At 39.1% G+C, this 19,173-nt stretch overlaps 6 protein-coding genes and 1 non-coding gene across 9 annotated transcripts; 2 read left to right on the top strand and 5 right to left on the bottom strand.

Moving 5' to 3' along the window:
- Nucleotides 1-369: 369 nt before the first annotated feature.
- Nucleotides 370-4,098, bottom strand: LOC18018777 (aspartokinase 2, chloroplastic). 2 transcript variants are annotated; one of them, XM_006399850.2, is made up of 14 exons: nt 3,917-4,098; nt 2,977-3,457; nt 2,804-2,886; nt 2,662-2,702; nt 2,367-2,521; nt 2,059-2,208; nt 1,789-1,884; nt 1,594-1,710; nt 1,400-1,519; nt 1,228-1,320; nt 1,026-1,148; nt 830-946; nt 684-746; nt 370-595 (listed from the first exon to the last, which is right to left on the bottom strand). In XM_006399850.2, exons 2-14 carry the CDS (start codon nt 3,367-3,369, stop codon nt 509-511), a joined length of 1,638 nt encoding a protein of 545 aa, XP_006399913.1. In that variant the 5' UTR covers nt 3,370-3,457; nt 3,917-4,098; the 3' UTR covers nt 370-508. The 2 variants fall into 2 exon arrangements, with proteins under 2 accessions (XP_006399913.1, XP_006399912.1); XM_006399849.2 differs by having other exon boundaries at nt 2,977-3,471; nt 3,917-4,069.
- Nucleotides 4,099-4,357: 259 nt separating this feature from the next.
- Nucleotides 4,358-6,377, bottom strand: LOC18018776 (U3 small nucleolar RNA-associated protein 18 homolog). 2 transcript variants are annotated; one of them, XM_006399847.2, is made up of 2 exons: nt 6,271-6,377; nt 4,358-6,102 (listed from the first exon to the last, which is right to left on the bottom strand). In XM_006399847.2, exon 2 carries the CDS (start codon nt 6,077-6,079, stop codon nt 4,445-4,447), a length of 1,635 nt encoding a protein of 544 aa, XP_006399910.1. In that variant the 5' UTR covers nt 6,080-6,102; nt 6,271-6,377; the 3' UTR covers nt 4,358-4,444. The 2 variants fall into 2 exon arrangements, with proteins under 2 accessions (XP_006399910.1, XP_006399911.1); XM_006399848.2 differs by having other exon boundaries at nt 4,358-6,099; nt 6,271-6,373.
- Nucleotides 6,378-6,565: 188 nt separating this feature from the next.
- On the top strand, nt 6,566-9,044 carry LOC18018775 (mitochondrial phosphate carrier protein 3, mitochondrial). Its single transcript, XM_006399846.2, has 6 exons — nt 6,566-7,007; nt 7,448-7,809; nt 7,892-7,935; nt 8,046-8,260; nt 8,429-8,553; nt 8,635-9,044. Exons 1-6 carry the CDS (start codon nt 6,672-6,674, stop codon nt 8,696-8,698), a joined length of 1,146 nt encoding a protein of 381 aa, XP_006399909.1. The 5' UTR covers nt 6,566-6,671; the 3' UTR covers nt 8,699-9,044.
- A 138-nt stretch (nt 9,045-9,182) lies between these two features.
- TRNAK-CUU lies at nt 9,183-9,255 on the bottom strand. Its single transcript has one exon. It is a non-coding gene; the product is annotated as a tRNA-Lys (tRNA).
- Nucleotides 9,256-9,776: 521 nt separating this feature from the next.
- On the bottom strand, nt 9,777-11,802 carry LOC18018774 (translocon-associated protein subunit beta). Its single transcript, XM_006399845.2, has 6 exons — nt 11,519-11,802; nt 10,960-11,058; nt 10,769-10,877; nt 10,409-10,480; nt 10,267-10,272; nt 9,777-10,184 (listed from the first exon to the last, which is right to left on the bottom strand). Exons 1-6 carry the CDS (start codon nt 11,698-11,700, stop codon nt 10,062-10,064), a joined length of 591 nt encoding a protein of 196 aa, XP_006399908.1. The 5' UTR covers nt 11,701-11,802; the 3' UTR covers nt 9,777-10,061.
- Nucleotides 11,803-12,643: 841 nt separating this feature from the next.
- Nucleotides 12,644-15,065, top strand: LOC18018773. The gene is made up of 12 exons (XM_006399844.2): nt 12,644-12,713; nt 12,811-13,025; nt 13,112-13,186; nt 13,265-13,326; nt 13,430-13,574; nt 13,652-13,748; nt 13,838-13,904; nt 13,987-14,085; nt 14,210-14,302; nt 14,407-14,561; nt 14,632-14,736; nt 14,838-15,065. The coding sequence occupies exons 2-12, from the start codon at nt 12,821-12,823 to the stop codon at nt 15,013-15,015; spliced, it is 1,281 nt and encodes a 426-aa protein (XP_006399907.1). The 5' UTR covers nt 12,644-12,713; nt 12,811-12,820; the 3' UTR covers nt 15,016-15,065.
- Nucleotides 15,066-15,922: 857 nt separating this feature from the next.
- Nucleotides 15,923-16,414, bottom strand: LOC18018772 (zinc finger protein KNUCKLES). Its single transcript, XM_006399843.1, has one exon. The coding sequence runs from the start codon at nt 16,412-16,414 to the stop codon at nt 15,923-15,925; it is 492 nt and encodes a 163-aa protein (XP_006399906.1).
- Nucleotides 16,415-19,173: the final 2,759 nt, after the last annotated feature.

Genomic DNA, 19,173 nt, shown 5'->3' with positions numbered 1-19,173 from the left:
AAACAATCTTGAGGGATTGCGTTTGTCGGACCACTTTAATATTTAAAAATAAATCGAAGGTCGTTACAGAAACCTTACGTAACAGATGTCATCAGATGTGTATTTTTTGTTGACCAGCTGGTCGGTCGGTTTTTTTTTGTGGTCAATCGGTCAATTATATCCCTGGAGCGAGCAAGCGACTGTGAGGTGCATATGCATTCGAGGAAGGGTATTTTCGGATATACGAGAAATGGTTTTGTTTTGTTTTTTCATTTCATTCAAAGCCTGCACCTTGAGTCTTTGACGCCCACTTTTCCACATTCCTTATTCCTTTTTTTGTTGGCTTTTTTAAATTGAATAAATTTTTTGTTGACCGTTAAGTCATGTTTGTTGTAAGATAACATTACTGATGACGATTAAATCTGGTTCAAATTATGTTATTGTATCACAACAACAACAAGACCAACAAGAACAAAAAGAATGTGAAGTTGTTCCAAGTCTTAAGACACATTCTTAGCTCTGTGTTGCATTAAGAAGAAGTCTCAAAGAAAGCGGAGTGAAGAGCCCTCACACATTGCTCAGCCTCTTCATCATTCACTATCAGTGAGATGTTTACCTGATGATACACACGCCTCTCCATTCATTAGAAAACCATAATTTATCATTATATATAAACAGATATACAAGTAGCAGCAGATTTCAACCTTAGATGCACCCTGCGAGATCATCTGCACATTCACTCCATTGCTTCTAAGTACTTGGAACACCTGTTTTGTCGTTCATTCCATTCACATTAAATAATCTGCTAAAAACACAACAACTTCAAAACTTAAAGAGAAACACAAGTCACCTTCTCTAATATAAGTGAGGATTTCTGAACATTTCCAATGAGAGAAATGATTGATCTGCGCTGAAGCAGTTTCACAACAGCAATCTTCTCTAGCTCCTCTACCACATGATCCAGCTCCTACTCACACCCAATCATTTTACCAATATTACATATCACTCACACAACAAAATATACATCAGAGTAAAACGAGTCTTACGTTTGCCCGCTGAACTATCTCTCTACCCCAGAGCTTTGCTGGATCCAGTGTCAAAGAAATACTAACTTCACTTGTTGCCACAACATCTACCGATATGCCTAAGTCTTCAAATGTAGTAAACACCTGCACAAGGACAGTATGTATTCTTGCAGTGAGTTATTAAACAAAGTAGAATAAAGATATCATTATCCAATTATATTACCTTCGCAAGGAAACCATACTGGCCGAGCATACGGGTGCTCGCTATGTCCAACATGGTCACATTACGTTTCAGAACAATGCTTGTCAGCACGGCCTACAAGGATTTTAAGGAGAGGGAAGAGGTCATTGATGTTTTTATATAATGAGTTTACAAACACTCTTGTTTCACGAACCTTACTCATGTCTCTTGATCTGGTGATGACAGTTCCTGGAGCATTTGGGTTGTACGAGTTCTTGACCCTCACAGGAATGTCGCCATCTCTTGCTGGCCTCATGGACAGCGGATGCAACACCTGCCATGGAAGAGGAATATGCTCAGCAATCAGACACAAAGTAGCTCATTAGCATAGATAATATACGAGATTACCTGCGCACCAAAGTAAGCTAGCTCAGCTGCCTCATCAAACGTTAAGTATGGAACAGATTGAGCTCCAGGGTATATGTTAGGATCACAAGTCAAAACTCCATCCACATCTTTCCAAACCTGCGCCAGAGAAAAAGAAATCTTTGCTTAACAAAATGCCATCTTCATGATGCAATCTTGGCTAAACCTATCAATTACCTGAATCTCCCGCAGTCCTAGCGCTTTCCCAATCGTCGTGGCCGTCAAATCACTACCACCTCTACCCAACGTAGTTATAGCACAAGACCTCCATCCCTGCAGAACCACATATGAGAGATTGAAGTTTTGAAATTTGACACGATGAGCAAAATAATTCATGAGCAAAAACCTATTCCACTGTATAGAATAGATGGGAACAAAGAGTTTTGCACTACATACTTTTGGATCCACGAGAATAAGATGATGTGAAACAGTCAGAAAAATATAAACCTTTCCGAGGAAGCCAGTAACAACAGGGACTGCGTTTTCCTTGCTCCAATCGCCAAGTAGTGTTTTCGAGACAGCAGGGTATGTCGCTTCAAGTATATCAGCATTTGTAAAGTCGTCTGTGGTGATAAATCCGATCTCAAATGCATCATACTGCCAATGACAAGCGAATACGTCATTAAATCATGGATTAGAGTGTACATAGTTGTGAGTATTGACACGCTCTCAACTTTCTTTAATCTGTTTAACGAGTGCTGTAATCTATAAATCGCAAGATCATATGAAAATCAGGGTATTATAAAGCAGCATACTTGGCGCGCTTTGTGGCCAATTTTATTGAGATACGCAGAGAAAAGCCTCGTGGACATGCACTCTCCAAATGAAACCAAGTAGTCCCTTGTACGTGAGGTCAACTCTTTCATCATTGATATGCCTTTCAGAAGCTGATGTAGTCCTTCTAGGTGTTCTACAAATGGATTAACCAGAAAATGGATTTCAGAAACGAAAATTTGACTGATAGAGCAAAGCAAAATTCAGAAACTGCAATTAGGGAAAACGTCAATATTTCAATTTTCAAGCATTGAGAAAGAGAAAAAAGGCACTTACTTGCAATAACCGTTGTTTCCACTCCAAGCTCATGAGCAGTTCTGGACAGAGAGAGTTTTGTTTCCCATGAGAATTTTTTATTTTGGACAGTGAACACTAGAAAACGATCAAATATAAATGACAAAACATTGTTTTCTCTAACCTTAAATGGAGTTCCTTTATAAAGCTCAATTCTTCAAGACTTTCTACGTTAGTGACACCACAAGTAACAGCCTTCTCTCCAGCCTAGTGAAAGCCAAAAGCCAAGAAAACATTTCACTCTACCGATAACAGAAACATCATCAGAAATCAGTAGAAAAAATTAACATTTATTACCGTCAAAAGCTTATTAGTCGTCTTCCCCATTGCTGATAGCACAACAACAGGCCTCTCATCGGGAAAGCTGAGTATAAGATTGGCAATTTCTTTCATTCTCTCCGCTGATGCCACTGATGAGCCACCAAATTTCATGACACATGTCAGCTCTTTGCCAGTTCCGCTTAAATTGCATGTCTCCGTTTCTTTTCTTTCAAGCAAATCGACTCTCGCAGCTTCACAACTAACTCTCAAAGCTGTATTCCTACAAGAACGCTCGACGGTTCTAAAGATTGCACAACTTGAGGTCAGGGTAGCTGAAAAATTAATCCCCTTCGTGCCAAACTCAAGCCTCTTTGAACTTAAAGCAAGCCCTGGAGCTTGAACTCCGTACAACTGCAATGAAGCCGTCATTTACTCAATAGTGAAGCTTGCTAAGACTCAGAAACTGAGTGTTGTGATCTCGACGAATGGCACAGCTGTGATTGTTTAATGTGGGAACCTGGAAGGATGCAACTTTCAAGATAACAGAATGAATAAGGAAAAAAAAATTATTTCTCATGGGATCTAAATATATTATGATTATCAATTAGGTGAAAAGACTGTTAAGGAATGATTATGAAAAACTTTTTTCAACTAACTAGTATGTAAGTTGACTAGGAGAGGCAAATGACGACTACTTTTCAATCAAACCAAACAACCATTTGTACACGCAACCATTATAAGAGGAACACTAGTATAGTTCTTTTGAATGAGTCAAACCGAAATGGATCTGTTATAATTAAGAATGTGAAGGATAGAAACCAGAAAATGTGTAAAATGGTGATTCTTTATCACTCAAATGCAAGAAATAATGTATCACTGGAGAAATTGAAAAAGAAAATAGCACAAAAAAAGACAAGAAAGAGCAAACTCCGAGAAGAGGAGCAGCCAAAGGAAGACGACGAATGTAGACAAGTACCTAAGCTGGATCTGCGCAGAAAGAAATAAAAATTCGAACTTTCCTCTGAGTTCCTTCGGACACCGTTGAAACGACCGGTCGGATTCGCCGGCCAGGTTCCGAAGGAAATAATGTTCGTTTGTTTTACGGAGTGAAAAACGCGGCTTAAGACAAAATTAGAGAACGTGAGACACAACACTGCTTTGTTTGCCCTTCCCAGAATGGACGGTTCAGATTGAATCTCCTCATTTTCAATGGTCTTTGGTTAAAGATACCTTTTCGGCTTCGGGTAGGCCACTAAAAATTGTGGAGGTGTGTTTAATTAGTGAAACAATGACGACATTTTTCTACTTCTCCTACAATTATTTTAGATACCAAAATAGTGTTGATATTGACATAACGTGCGAAAAGACTTGGCCCACTCAGTACCATACTACCATTATTCAGAAAGAAAATATTCCATTGATCCAAAAATGTTTATAAGTAAAATTGATAACAGAAGAGTAATGCGACAAAAAGACACAACAATCCCTAAACTGCCCCACTTCTTCAAGCATTCTGGTAATGATGCAGTTTGTACAGCAAAACTTTTCCGGCAGCGTTTCCCATGGCCATGAAGCCACTTCCGGGGCTGAAGTCCAAGCAGCGAGGGTAATGCATCGTGCTGTTTGGCGGAGGCCAGTTTGAGAAGACGGTTAGGGACGGAACATGGACCAGCTTTACGCTGTTTTTGTTCATTGTAGAGACTATAGCTAGAATCTGAGCATCATGGTTGAACTTCATGAAGTCTATTTTGGAAGTGAGATTGTCCACTGTCTTTATCGGCTTTCTTTTGCCTCCCACGAACTCAGATTTCTTGTAAATGTTTACAATCCCTCTGTCTGTTCCCGAGGCAAACAATGCTCCGTTTAGCGAACTGCAAAGAGAAGTGCCACACGTGCTGCCTTCATCCACGCCTTTGTATAAGCACTTCATTGTTCTCAGATCCCAGACGTAGACTTGCCCATCACCTCCTGAGCTCAGCAACTGCTTCCCATCATCACTGAATGCTAAGGACCTGACTGAACCGTTCATCTTTAGGGTTCCGGTCAGCTCTTTTGTTTTTGAGGACACAAGTAAGATGTAACCTTCGTTGCCCACAAAAGCAATGGTGTTAGAGTCTTGTGAAACCTCGAAATGTTCCAAGCTTTTCTCCTCTCTACCAACCAAAGGCCCTATTTTGTCAAACTTTGCATTCTCCAAATCAAAGCTGTAAAAGAACTTTCTTCTCCCTGAGACAATGACCTGAGAGCCATTGGGCAAGAAAGCCGCTTTACGAATGGGACAATCCTCGAGGAAAATGCTCTGGATCTTGGTGTTCCTCTTTCCATCAATCTGGAAAAACCTCAAACGTCGATCCAACCCAGCAGTGAGAAGCAGCTGAGCGTTTTGATGGAAGTGGACAGAGTTTATTGGGCCGTTTGAAGGATCGGCTGCATTGGCATCCACGAGTTTTGAATACTCAAGAACACCAGGAAACAGCTTGGTACCACCAGACTTCACCACAAGATCTTCATTTGTTCGGAGGATATCATCATCGACTTCTCCATGGTGGTATTCATCATCTGAAGACTCTACATCAATTATCTGTGAATCAGGCCGAGCCCAATCTGTTCCAGGGTTTAGCTTAGCATGATGAGCCCTCAGCCTCGCAATGTACTCAGACCCGGAGATCAAGCCCTCATTTTCCTCTTTCCTTAGCTTCCTCAGACGGTTAACAGTAGATATGTTAATGTTTATTTCTTTCTCTTCTTCATCCTCCCAAGCAGCTTCTCCTTTTCTAATTCCCTTCGCTTGACCTTTCTCTTCATCAGAAAGTTGTTCATCATCATCGTCTTCGTAATCCGGAGTTTGCCTCGCAGCAGACCGGTCAACATGAAACAAAGCAGAACCATCTGCTTCTTCATCGTCGTCTTCCTTACCAAACGTAACAGGGGAGTAGAGAGACCCGAATAACATATTCTCAAGCTTTTTCATTTCGACTTGCTCCAACTCTTGTTGCTTCTCCTCCTCCATCTTTCTTCTCTTACCCCTAGCGTCACCGTCCGACCCAATGTCTTTCCCATCCTCAACATCTATGTACTGTTTCTTGGACTTCTCTCTTTTAACCTTACTTTTCGGAGCATTCTGAGATAACATGCTCATCGCTCAATTCCACAAATTTACTGCTGCATAAATGAACAACGATAAGATTCGCACCCAAGTTCGTTATCTATTGGGAAAAAAACAGAGCTTAATTGAGCTCTAATTTCGGTGAAGATTACTACAAAACCTACTACTTTCAATTGGATAGAACTCAAAGTTTGATTACACTGAAGGAACATGAGACAACTTACAACGTTGACGAGCAGAACCCCTTTCGACGGTGACTGTCGGCGTGAGCTTCTTCCTCTTCTCGTTGGAGATTTAGGGTTTTAGAACTTCATTTTCCAACAAAATAAACAAATAAAAATTGGAAAAGTTCGTTGCATAGCCTTTGTAATGGGTCAACGGATTTACGCCCCTTGAAAAGCCCATGGGCCATGACAGGTAACAGAATAGAAAATATTACAATGGTACTTTCGTGATTTATTGCATAGTATATGCCTTGTTTCATTAGATTCCAATTGCCCAATAAAGAGCCGAGATTCGAGAGAAATATCATTGGTGTTCTTTTTTTCTTCTTGGCAAGCGTGAGATCGGACATCACCACCGTGCTCATTTCCTACGCTATCTCCTTCCTCCATTCTCCGCCGCGATGGAATCGCCGAAGCATTCATTGATCCCTAGCTTCCTCTATTCCTCTTCTTCATCGCCGAGATCTTTTCTCCTCGATCAGGTGCTGAATTCCAACTCCAACGCTGCATTCGCATCCTCCAATCTCGAAAAATCTCCTTCTCCGGCCGCCCGTTCCTCGCCGACGACGATGATTTCTCAGAAGAATTTCCTCATTGCGTCTCCCACGGAGCCAGGGAAGGGGATCGAGATGTACTCACCTGCCTTCTACGCCGCCTGTACCTTCGGTGGAGTTCTCAGCTGTGGTCTGACTCACATGACCGTTACCCCTCTCGATCTCGTCAAGTGCAATATGCAGGTATGCATCCATAGATCCATTATTGCGGACTCATTTTCGCCGATTCGTGTCCCTCTGTTGCTCAGGTGTTGAGATCTACGTTTTAGCCTTGTTTTCTGTGTTGGATAAATCCGTGATCTGATTTTCTCTCAAGACTGATATTTAAGCCTGTACCTGTTCTTATCATTTTGTTTTACGTTGCACTTTGTTATTTGAAGAATTGTTTTCTCTCTGTTATACGTATCTTCGTCCATCCATTTCCATTTTGTTATTGCTCCTTCGCGTGTATCTGTTTTTTGTTTCTTCTTGGATGTGATGTACGTGCGTATACATGTTTCTCTATCAATCATCCTATACACGTTCTGGTTAGTTGAGCGTTCTTTCCAAATTTGACTTGACGTTCTATTTGTGGATTGATTCACTAACTTGGTCTTGCGATACTTATATTCCTTGCCATCCAGATTGATCCGGCAAAGTACAAGAGTATCTCTTCTGGTTTTGGAATTTTGTTGAAAGAGCAAGGAGTCAAAGGATTTTTCCGTGGATGGGTCCCTACTCTGTTGGGTTACAGTGCTCAGGGCGCCTGCAAGTTTGGGTTCTACGAGTACTTTAAGAAATACTATTCTGATCTTGCTGGACCTGAGTACTTTGCCAAATACAAAACCCTCATCTACCTTGCTGGTTCTGCTTCTGCTGAAATCATTGCCGATGTTGCACTCTGCCCATTTGAAGCTGTGAAGGTCCGGGTTCAGACACAGCCTGGATTTGCCAGGGGAATGTCTGATGGATTTCCTAAGTTTATCAAGTCCGAAGGATACGGAGGGTGAGTTTTATTTTTTATACTAATAGCTTTCTTTCCCGCGTTACAGCTAGCCATTTGTGTCTGATTTCTTGTTTTTCTGCAGCTTGTATAAGGGTCTTGGTCCACTCTGGGGACGTCAGATTCCTTGTAAGTTCTGGCCTCGATTATGCAACCTGTTGCACTCTATTTTTTTTGGTCAGGAAGCATAGATGATTCTTTAAAGTAACGTGTGTTGATGATATCTTCAAATGTGACAGACACGATGATGAAGTTTGCTTCGTTTGAGACCATTGTTGAGATGATATACAAGTACGCAATCCCCAACCCAAAGGATCAGTGCAGCAAAGGTCTGCAACTCGGAGTGAGTTTTGCAGGAGGTTACGTTGCTGGAGTGTTCTGTGCAATCGTTTCTCATCCAGCAGATAATCTAGTGTCGTTCCTCAACAACGCTAAGGGAGCAACCGTCGGAGATGTAAGTCACTATGTCTTCATCTAACACAATTTGAAAATAAGCTTCTCTTTTATTGAATACAAGAGCCAAAAACTAGGATGGTTGCATTTTGTAGTTGTATACAAAGGAAGGTATTGACTTATGTGTCGAGAAGATTGATATTCAACTGATGTGATGAAATTGTTGCAGGCGGTGAAGAAGATAGGAGTTTTGGGACTGTTCACAAGAGGGCTGCCTCTAAGAATTGTGATGATAGGGACATTGACTGGAGCACAGTGGGGATTGTACGATGCCTTCAAAGTGTTTGTTGGCCTGTAAGATCCTCTCTCCTCATTTCTTTTTCCGTCCTCAATACCTTAAAAAGTGCAAACTCTCATGCTTTTAATTTGATGCAGGCCTACCACCGGTGGTGTTGCTCCTGCCCCTCCGGCCCCTGCCATCGCAGCTGCTGAAGCCTAAAAATGATGATGATAAAAGTTAGGATTTTTGTTTGAAAAAATAAGAGAAACGTATGGCAATGAGGAAGAGTGAGCTCATCCTCCTAATTCCCAACTTGGTCATTTTTTTTTGAAATTTGTGTTCCTGAATTCAGGATAGTACTCTTACCCTCTTTCTCACTCACCCCAGACTCTTTCCCTATTATTGTTTTTTTCTTGTCCACTTTTGTTTGCGTGATGTAATTTTAAAAGATGAGAGTGACAAACTCTATAGACAGAGTGGGCACACACCCACTTATACTACTTTTGTTCGGTTTCATTTGAAAATCTCTTTTGGCTGTTTCTATTCTATGTCATGAGTTTACTAATGTTGCTTTTGTTTCAGATTATTGAAGCATCAAATCATCTGTTGTGGATTCTGAATGTATCATAATTACGTGTTTTTGTTTACATAATATAAGAAAAAAATTATATAGAATGTGAAGAGTGAAAACAAAATTTCCAATCGCCCACCGTGGGGCTCGAACCCACGACCACAAGGTTAAGAGCCTTGCGCTCTACCAACTGAGCTAGACGGGCTTTGATGCTGACTCTAGCCTTTTACTATGTTACTCCAGATTTTGTTATACAGGTAACAGATAGTTACTAATTTGTTGTTAAACGAGTTAGAAATGTTTTTTTGGAAAGCGATCGATGTTGTTGAAGCAATTGTGTGCTTCGTTGACTTATTTTTTTTTTAATCTTTTATGTCTGGTGGTGATAATTGGAAAAGCTATACGTTAAAAAAAACATTATACTTGGTTCATTCGTAAATACTAAGTTTAAACTCAAATTGGTTTCAATTAAAAAAAAAAAGGATCCAAACCATCTATTTAAAGTAATGGGCGTGATCATTTTCATAAAGCAAAAGAAGAGAACTGGATTTAAACAGCGTAAATGAACACTAACCAGACTGGATCTAAACAGCGTAAATGAACACTAACCAGTCTGCATATCACTAATAGCGTAAATGGACAGTATCCGAATCAACGAACGAAACTGAAAGAAGTTCAATTAAGGTGGGGCTTGTACACAACATAAGGCTACACCATTAAACAGGATACAAAGAAAGATGCAACTAAACTAAACAAACAAATATACCAAAGGATAGCCAGTACGTGCAAAAGAGAATGCAGACAGACTCACAAAACCATAGCAAGCAGAAGGCAGTACCAAAATATGCTCTTATAAAGACGTTATTACGCAAAACCAAAATAACTCTTTGAAATAGTCCTCTGCAAACCCAAAATTAATTCTATAAAATTCTTACAAGTTTTTGAAACTGTGCTTAACTGCTAAACACAACACAGAACCGTACCAACCTTTCTCACCTTCATTTTACTAACTTAGCGCTTCTTCTTGCTGCTCGCTTTAGCTGCGTTGGACTTTGAAGGTGTTGCTATCAAATATATGAACAAAACCACCATGGAGATCACTGATACAAGTGATCCATATTTTGCCAGCACCCTCTGCAACAATTGAATTACAGTGAGATGAGAACTGTTATATTTGATGATTTCATAGGGAAGGGAGAATTACACATCGAGTTACCTTGGCCTGAGATTATTTTAGCAGCATCAAAAGCAACATCCAAGACACAACACAAGATAACAATGAAAGTCAATAAATGGGAAAAAAAAAAAAAAGCTAAGGAGATGATTGAAAAGAACAGTTCTCAAAAAATTAAATATACCAGGTCAAACTTGTCCGTTGGAGGTTTGTCTGCAAGGATGTCTAGAGGTAGGATTGGAGTTGAGTACGCTTGCTACAAACAAAAATAACCATAATACATGATTACATCACATAAGCATAGTTTTAGTAAAACAATGGCCACTAGAAGAGAAAGTAATTATGACTAGAAAGATTAAATTTGTGGGTTTACAAACTTACAAAGCTTAGTTGCTTGTACCAGTTTTGAGTGCTAGAAGTTAAGGATATTTGTTACATAATAAAGTTTTGAAAATAGGTGAGAGGTGATCATGCATGGCTTTACAGATGCACACAAGAAATTTATTCCACTGAAAGAGTAAAAGGGCGTTTATAAATGACAAACCTGTAGAGCTGTCTTTGTGGGGATGCGGAAAGTAACCAGGGCAGGAGCTCCATAGAACAGTCCTTTAACCTTGGCCTCCAGTTCGAAAGAATGAGACAGAATACCTCCTCTGCACACAAATATCAGATTAGTGACAAAAGAAAAGCTAAAGCAGCTATTAGCACATTTATGATTAAGGAGGAAGAACTCACGCATCAAGCCTTTCCCATGATCTTGAAGTGTTTCCATTAACAACTTCAAAAGTCTTTTTATCCCAGCTATTATCAGTCAGAGTCACATCATACGCCGGCCTGAGAGCAAACACCAAAATATCTAACACTTTCAGCCAACATTCATGAAATAACTCCAAAGTCAGACACGAAGGTTCAGAAACAGAATCCAAAATTTTCCGAAGAACAAGGGGATCAGATAAAAAAAAAATTCAGCGGAGGTTCGTAAAATAACTCAAAATCGGACACGAAGGTTCAAAAACGAAATTCAAACATTTTCTGAAGAACAAGCCAACAAAGGGGATCAGATCAGATCAAATGGCGTTTCCGTTCACTAGATACTTATACACATCGGCACGTCACTCTTCCATACAATAGATCTAAGGATAGCTCAAGCATAATTTCCTAATGCTACAGTAGCCAATATCTCCATGCAAATATACTATCAGAAAATAAATCGGATCGGAAATGAAAACAGAGAAATCAGACGGATTGCGAAAAAAACAACAAAGAAAAACTAGAGGAGAGGTGGAAAACTGACGCGGATCCTTGGTTGTAGATGTCAAAGGAAACGGAGACTCGCTCAGCGCCGGATTTGAGCCTGTTAAGAGCAGCTTTTTTGTGAACAACCAGGAACGGCATTTCCGAGGTCGCAAACGAAGCAGAGACAAACATGAAAACCGCCATAGCGGAGATCAGAAGCTTAGCTAAAGAGATAGCCATGGTGTGTGATCTTCGACGATGTAGATTGTTGGAATTTGGTAGGCGGATGCGAAAACAGATCTACGATTGATTTCCTCCGCTCATAAACCTTCCGACGACGATATAAACGCCACTGACCACACTCAGAGAAACAAAAAGTCAATGATGGGCCCAATTTTTTTCACCTGATAATGGGCCTATTTAAAAGTCAGGCCCATTTTAATTAATAATTCTTGGGAACTAATTCTGGGGAATGAGCTCTTTCTTCGTTAAAAAGAGATAACAGTACAACAACAATGAAGATTTATCAACTGTAACACACAGCCTGTCTCCTGCCACAATCTAACATGTCTCTTCTCTCACGCCACATTTTTTATTTGATTCTAGTAGTTATCTCGTTTAATAATAAAGTCTACGCACTTGCAAATCTTAGAACGTAATAATGTTTTACAACGATTCATTCATTCATTCATTCAAGGGCATACATAGAGGTTTTGTTATTTCCAGAATCTCATTTCCATTTCTAATTATTTATTGGTTGGAGTAAGAAAACAAAGTAAAAAAAAAAATACACTAAGGAGTTGATCTGATTCGGTTAATCGAGGTGGCGGGAAAGTTAAGGAAAGAAGTCAACGATGAAGTACTAAAACTAAAAACCGGAGAGCCAATTAAAACTAGGCAAGTGGGAATTGAAATTCACATCATCCCGTAAGAAACATAGTTAAAACTTGGATTAAACCGAAAGGCATGTGCCGTTTCTTTTCCTTTTTTTTTTTTTTTTGATTAACTAAATAATGTATCTACCTATTTATTTGCCATTGAATATAGAGCATGTGTGGGGATTGCATCGAATTCTGAAACCTAAGTAAATCTGTTTCCAACTTCTTCTCTCCCCATCATTCTTTGGAACCTTCAAACCAACCTTCCTTCACATGCTTCCTCTGTTTTTCTATTAGCCATCTGAGATTCTCTCCCACAGGTTTTCCTTTTTATATTACTCTTAAGCTTCCAATATCCGGATCTATCCGCTTCAGGTTGTTCCAAAACCTCCTTATTTTTTAGCTTATGTATTTGTCAATGTTGCGTATGTCTGTATCCATGATGATAAGTTGTGAGCAAAAAGCATAGCAGAGAGAAAAGCATGGGTTGTGCTACATCTGCTTATGCTGTTGTGGGAAGGAAGAACAAGAAGAGGATCATCCAAGAATCCGTAGTGTTTGTTTTGCAGCTTCGTGTTCCTGTTCAGTCTGATCTTCAGCGCCAACTCAAAGGTGTTGCTCCCAAGACAACAATCGATCGATTGACATGTCTAAGGAATCAGATTCAGTTAGTAGCTGAGGACACAGGTGGAGTAAATCACCAATCTTGTTCCGCTTTTCTTGCTTGCTAAGAAATAATGGTTCATATTCAAAGTTTCGGTTAAAATTTGCAGGCGGTTCTGCCATCTCTGAGCTGCGTACAGCTTTGGAGGAGTATTTGTCTCTTCTAAACATTCTAATCAAGAAAAGTACGTACGGATTCGAAAGTTTTGATTTTTAGTCAACAGATTAATGTGTTATAAATCAGAATATTTAACATTATATAGAGAATGATGGAATGGAGGGATGCGTGGAGTTCAAGTGGAGAACCCTTGGAGATGGTCGACGAGTAAGTTTGAGATTTTTTTTTTTTCTCCTCAAAGCCAATCGTATCCTGAGGATTTGGGATTTGTTTGTTTTGTTACTACTTAACAATGTGAAGGTGTATACAGGCAGAGATATGTTTCACAAACCTCTGGATGGAGATGTTGACCGTGATCCACATGATGGCTGCATTGGCATTGACTGAGGCTAACTCTCTTATGATTCCAAAGGATTGCTCTGATTCTGGCAATGGCATCCGTGTGGTCTCCACTGGTTTGTCCTCCTCGATCTTCACACTTATCTTTTTGCTGTGTGTTACAAAACCTGATTACTCTGTCGCTTTCAAACAGATTGCAGGAGAGATGCCGTTGACTTGCTTCTCAAGGCGTCTGGATACTTGGAGTTCTGCATTCGAGAGATTCTCTCTCGATTCCCTCCTGATATAAAGTATGAAGCCACAAACACAGAAAATATTTGGATCAGGCCGGACATAAATTTTATACTTACATATCTGCAAACTTGAAATCTGTCTGCAGAAATAGATTGCCAGATGATATGCATGAGAACGTGATACAAACTCTCTCTATCCAAGCACTTGGCCAGGTTACACTCTTTGAGACTGTGACTCCTGAAGCTGAGTCTTGTATGGGTTATAATTACTAAATATGGTTAAATCTCACTGCAGGGAACTGAGATTCAACTTGGATTGGCAGTTGATAGCCAGAAAGCAACACTGTCTGTGAAGAGGAGACTTGCATGTGAGCAAGTCATCTACTTCTCTCAGGTCCTCCTAGTAGTTTAATAATAATCTTCATCCTCTTACTTGGGGGATGCTTTTGGGACAATCATAGGTTTTTGGCTGTAATCTCTGTATTAATTTCCTGTAAATTATCCCATTACTATTTCAGGCATATCACTGCTTGTCTGGTTGTGAAGAAGTCAGCCATGGATGCGCCAAAAAGCTTCTCCGGTTTATCTACTGGAAGTTTCTGGAAGCAAAGGTATGTATGTTGGGAAGTGATCATACGGTTCATCTTTTCCATCTCTATATATTCTTCTCTCATAAATCAAACTCTCTGTTTATGTTCTGTTTTTAACTTGACAGGCTGCGGCATACTACTACCATGGACTGGTAACCGACAAAGGAAGTGAACCGGCTTGCCACGTAAGTGCGGTGTGTTGTTTCCTTGCAGCTGCAGAGATCCTAGGAGAAAGCAAGAAGGCTTGTCTTAGCTTCTGTTTGGCTCCTCCTGTCACCAGGTTTGTGTCTTTATTATAAAATATCCAACATTCATTTAACATGTGAATGTAAATAAGTATGTTTTATCAGACCTCCTCCTATGTGGGGGGTTATGAAGCATTTGAGCCAGAAGATTCCAGAAGTTGCTTTTAGGAAATCTCAAATGTATGGATACTTGCTTGAAGAAGAAGAAAAGTAAGCGTTAAGAGTGTTTAGCTTGTGGCGTTTATAATACTAATTAGAACAAAGAAAATATTAGATGGTGTAATTAAGCTGATGATTATGATAAACCACAGGGCAATGCAATGTTTACCAGAGCTCCCAGACTTTCAATTGTCACTGAGACCAGACGAGTTTGAACTGCCTGAAATGGAAGCTGGCTCTTTCACGGGAAACCAGACCCAACTTCTTAGTGAACATCTTGACAATTCCTCTGAGAATCATGAAGATGATGATGATGAACTTGATCGTTGAGCAGCACTATCTACACATTTTCTTTGGGTAATTTACCACTTACATTCCTATATATAATTGTAATGTAATATTGTTATTCTCAGACAAAAAATATCTGATATTTGTTTTACACTTTTACTTGAGTATAGTATGTAACACTTATCTATCCGAGTGACTACTTATTTGGAAGGAAGTTATAAGAAAAGGATGTTGTTGGTAAAGAAGACGTTTAGCTATGTTGGAGTAAAAGTGGTTGTAGTGTGAGACGCCTAAAAACGGCACGCTTGTATACTAGTTTTAAAAAGGCAGCGTCACGTGAGGGAGTCACGTGTGGGGTAATGATGAGATGTTGGATTCTCGCACGTACCAACTTCGTGGAGGCGGTTAGGGGTTTCAGAAGACGGTGATAGTGGTAATCTCCGAAAGAGACATGATCGGATTTTATTGGAAATCAATTAAGGTCGTATTAACTGGAGAAGGCGATAATGGAAGGACTCGATTCCGATTCTCACTCATCACTTGTCTTTAAACTCCTATATACCATTCAAAATTACCCTCAATAAGCCAATTAATGGTGATGTGTTCGTCCATCTAACTGTTTTCCGGAACAAATTAAGTTAATGTTTGTTTCAAATGCATCATCCAACATTAACGATAAAAAAAGTATTTAAGTTCTACAGGTAAACAGGGACTATTAATGATGATAAATTAAAAACCGAAAGTAACGATCACTTATAAGATCACTATCATCATATCTTCCAAAAAGGGTATCATTCAGCTAGTTTCTCTTCATCAGGAGATCAAAAGTAACACAGAAAGAGAAAAAAAAAGATAGAAACGCTACATATATAGCTCCAAAGTTGTACTTAAAAGAGTCAGTCCTGATGAGAACAAGACAAAAACAAAATTAAACAGAAAAGCAAACGACTCAAAGACGCAGAGAAAGATCCAGAGGCTCGTCTTCCTCCATTATGCCTCCGTTTCCGTTGCTGGAAATTCCAAATGGGTAACCATACGGATACGGATACGGGTCGTACCCACTCATCATCATCGTCGTCTGGTGCTGTTGATCCGGTCCGGTCCAGGGCCCGGCTGCGGAAGTGGATCCTTGAGGTGGGTTAGGGTAAAAACAAGGATAAGGACGAAACAATGTGTTGTCGTCGAGGATGGATGGAGAATGAGAAACGACGCCGAGGTTGCGGCGAGCGGCGGCGCGTTCGCGTTTGTGAGCGTTTTGGTGACCGCCGAGAGCTTGAGAGGTGTAGAACTTGCGGGGACAGTACTGACAGGGGAAGAGACGGTGGCAGGTCGGATGTTGAGCTCCGGAGAAGGAGTATCTCTTGCTCGATGATGATCGAGATTTTGATGGAGGACCGGCCACGAACTGATGGAAAGGCGACGGTGGTTGTTGCTCCGCCATTTTCGAAGCTTATTAGCTACAGAGTGAAAGAGAGAGAGACAGAGATGACGAAAAAGAAAAAGCGTCGTCGGATATATTAAAGAGAGCGAGTGAAAGAGAGAGTGAGGTTGTGTGGGTTTTATGGAAGGGTTTAAGTTGTCTCTTCTTTGTTTGTTTGCGTCGTTTGTTGCAGAGAATATCTGCTTTCCAAATTACCCTTTTGCCCTCAGCTCCTTCTTCTCTCTCTCTCTCTTTCTAACTAATTTCACAGATCCCAATTAATCCTTTTGCTCCGTCCGTATATGCATGGGATGCTTGTATGTATATATACATACATAATCTCGAGTGAAACTAAAACTTGTACTTCCTCCCCAAGTTACATCATTATCGATTTGTTTTTTCGTTTTTGGAACAAAAAAATAAAGTTATTTAATGTGTAGCGTACTAGCGTAGTTAAGGCTGAGAGAGGAAGACACATCAAGAGCACAATATTACTTGATACAACAAAAAAAACAACATTTAGAACGGATAACGTTAACGGTAAGTGCGTTGCTAATCTGTTTTTAATCTTTAAAATCGCTTTGATTGTCTTGGGAGAATAGAGGAACGTAGAGAAGACAGAATAGTGAGTGATTGAGATAGTAATTAGAGGTTCTAAATTGGAATCTGCGTCGTTTTAAATATATAAAAAAAAAAGAGATATGGAGTGGAAAGAGAAATGAAGTTGTTATTGATGGGATCTGGACTCTTCTCTCACTCTTTTATTTGCTTTTAAAATAAAAATTATATATTTTCTTTAAGAAAAAAAGGGATTGGTTGCTTTTTTGTGTTGGGACTGTTACATCCTGCAAGGAGAGAGATAATCTGGTAACGAGACAGTTGTGTGCACTGTGCAGTACACATACACGAGTGAACACACACACACACATCCCCTCACAGTTGAACTCATTAAAATTTTGAAATCCTTAACAACACTTTTTTAAGTTTCTTTATTAATGAGAGAAGTGTTTGATTGACATGATAGTACCTTGTTGTGATGCCAAAGAAGACAAGAAGAAAGGGTCAAGTTCCAAGATGGAATTGCCATACAAGGAAGGCTTCTATGTTTCTCTATCCTTCTTTATTCTTTCCATTCTCTAACTACTTACCCATCGCTCTCTCTCTCTCTCTCTCTCTCTCTCTCTCTCTCTTTCCTCTTCTCATCATTGCCTTGCCTTTCCTTTTCTTCTGCTCATTGCTTCTTTGATTTACTACACCTTTACAAATAGGGTACAAATACATTTATTTCTGCACTCCGAGCCCAATACTCTAATAGTAATGGTATCGTAAGGCCCATATACATAGGATTACACACAAGGCCTATTGACTTCAACCAGCTCTCAATCAAAATTAGAAAATATAGAACCTTTAATGTTTACATGGTCCATAGCTTCATCCAAGTCACTCTGTTAGTGCCACTTTTTAATTAAAGAGATCTACTTCTTTTAATCTTAAACAGAGTTAGGTGTTACGACTAGGGTGATTGTCCTAAATAACCATGTTCATTCTAAATATCATGCTATTTTGTAAGTAACATTTTAAGTAGCATTTATTCGGAAACTAGCACTTTAATTAGGTACTTTCTTAGTAAGAAAATTAGAAGTTAAAGCCATTTACTTAATTAATTCTCACAATATAGTTATCTACCTAGATAGATTGTTTATATAATAATTTGGGTGGTAATTAAGTCTTGGTCAAAATAAGAAATGTTTGCTTGAATTTGAAGCAACCCCACGTCTAATTTACCTTTTGTGTGCTGAAAAGTAAATTTGCTTTCTCTGCTAAGCATATTCCAAAAGCCAATTGGCACCCAGTTACCTCTTCTCACACACAATACAAAGACTTGTTCCCATTCACATTTCACTTAATGCCTCCTCATCATTTCATTACTTATTTATTTTTATTTAATGCTGGTTACTTTGTTACATTTTTTCGTTGATTACATGTGAAAACCAAGAATTGCTTCGATTAAAAGCAAAAGAGGACATGTTTATGGTAATATGTGTATTTGTGTGGGAAAGAGGAGAAACTTAGATTGCCTTAATCGATGTTGTCTTTTTGTGGATTGTACATTGGAAGATGGTGCACAATGCACATGTGACTTGTCTTTGACCTTCTCCACCATTTAATGTGTTCCATTATTTATTTTACAATCGTTAGAAATGTATACAATAAATTGATACGAGCTTTCTTGTATTTTCAATCATTAAAATGTTCAAATACATACCCATGTTATGTCTCCACTCTTTCCTTCTTGCATAAACTAAGTTCAATTTTTTTTTGTCTTTTTTAGCATTGAGTCATTTTGTTCGCACACATAAATATTATATACATATGATTTTTGATTACTTTTTGGTTGGAAACACACATAAATACATAATACTTGTCTTTTTATATATGTAGTTCAGAAAGTTTTGGATACATAGTTTCTCTAAAAAATCTTGAAATTCATTCAAATATTTCTCTCTTATATCATACTCGCATTCTTTATTTTTTGGGTTGGTATACAACTCACACACACATTATTAGACATTACTAAATTAAAAAAGAGGAAGACATTACTAAATTATAACGATGATCTCCACGATTTTGGTTTCTAGAAGTTTAAAAATATGTGTCAATGACAACACAACATATATATTTTTGATTAAATAAAATGGTTCAACACGAAGAATTTAGCTTCTCGACACCCCATGCGATGGCTTCTTCGTTTTTCCCATTTGTTTTAATTTCAATTTCAA

This window comes from Eutrema salsugineum, unplaced genomic scaffold (genome assembly GCF_000478725.1).
Source record: "Eutrema salsugineum unplaced genomic scaffold, Eutsalg1_0 scaffold_2, whole genome shotgun sequence".
NCBI lineage: Eukaryota > Viridiplantae > Streptophyta > Magnoliopsida > Brassicales > Brassicaceae > Eutrema > Eutrema salsugineum.
Note: the sequence above shows the minus strand (reverse complement) of the source record. Positions and strands in the feature narration are given on the sequence as shown.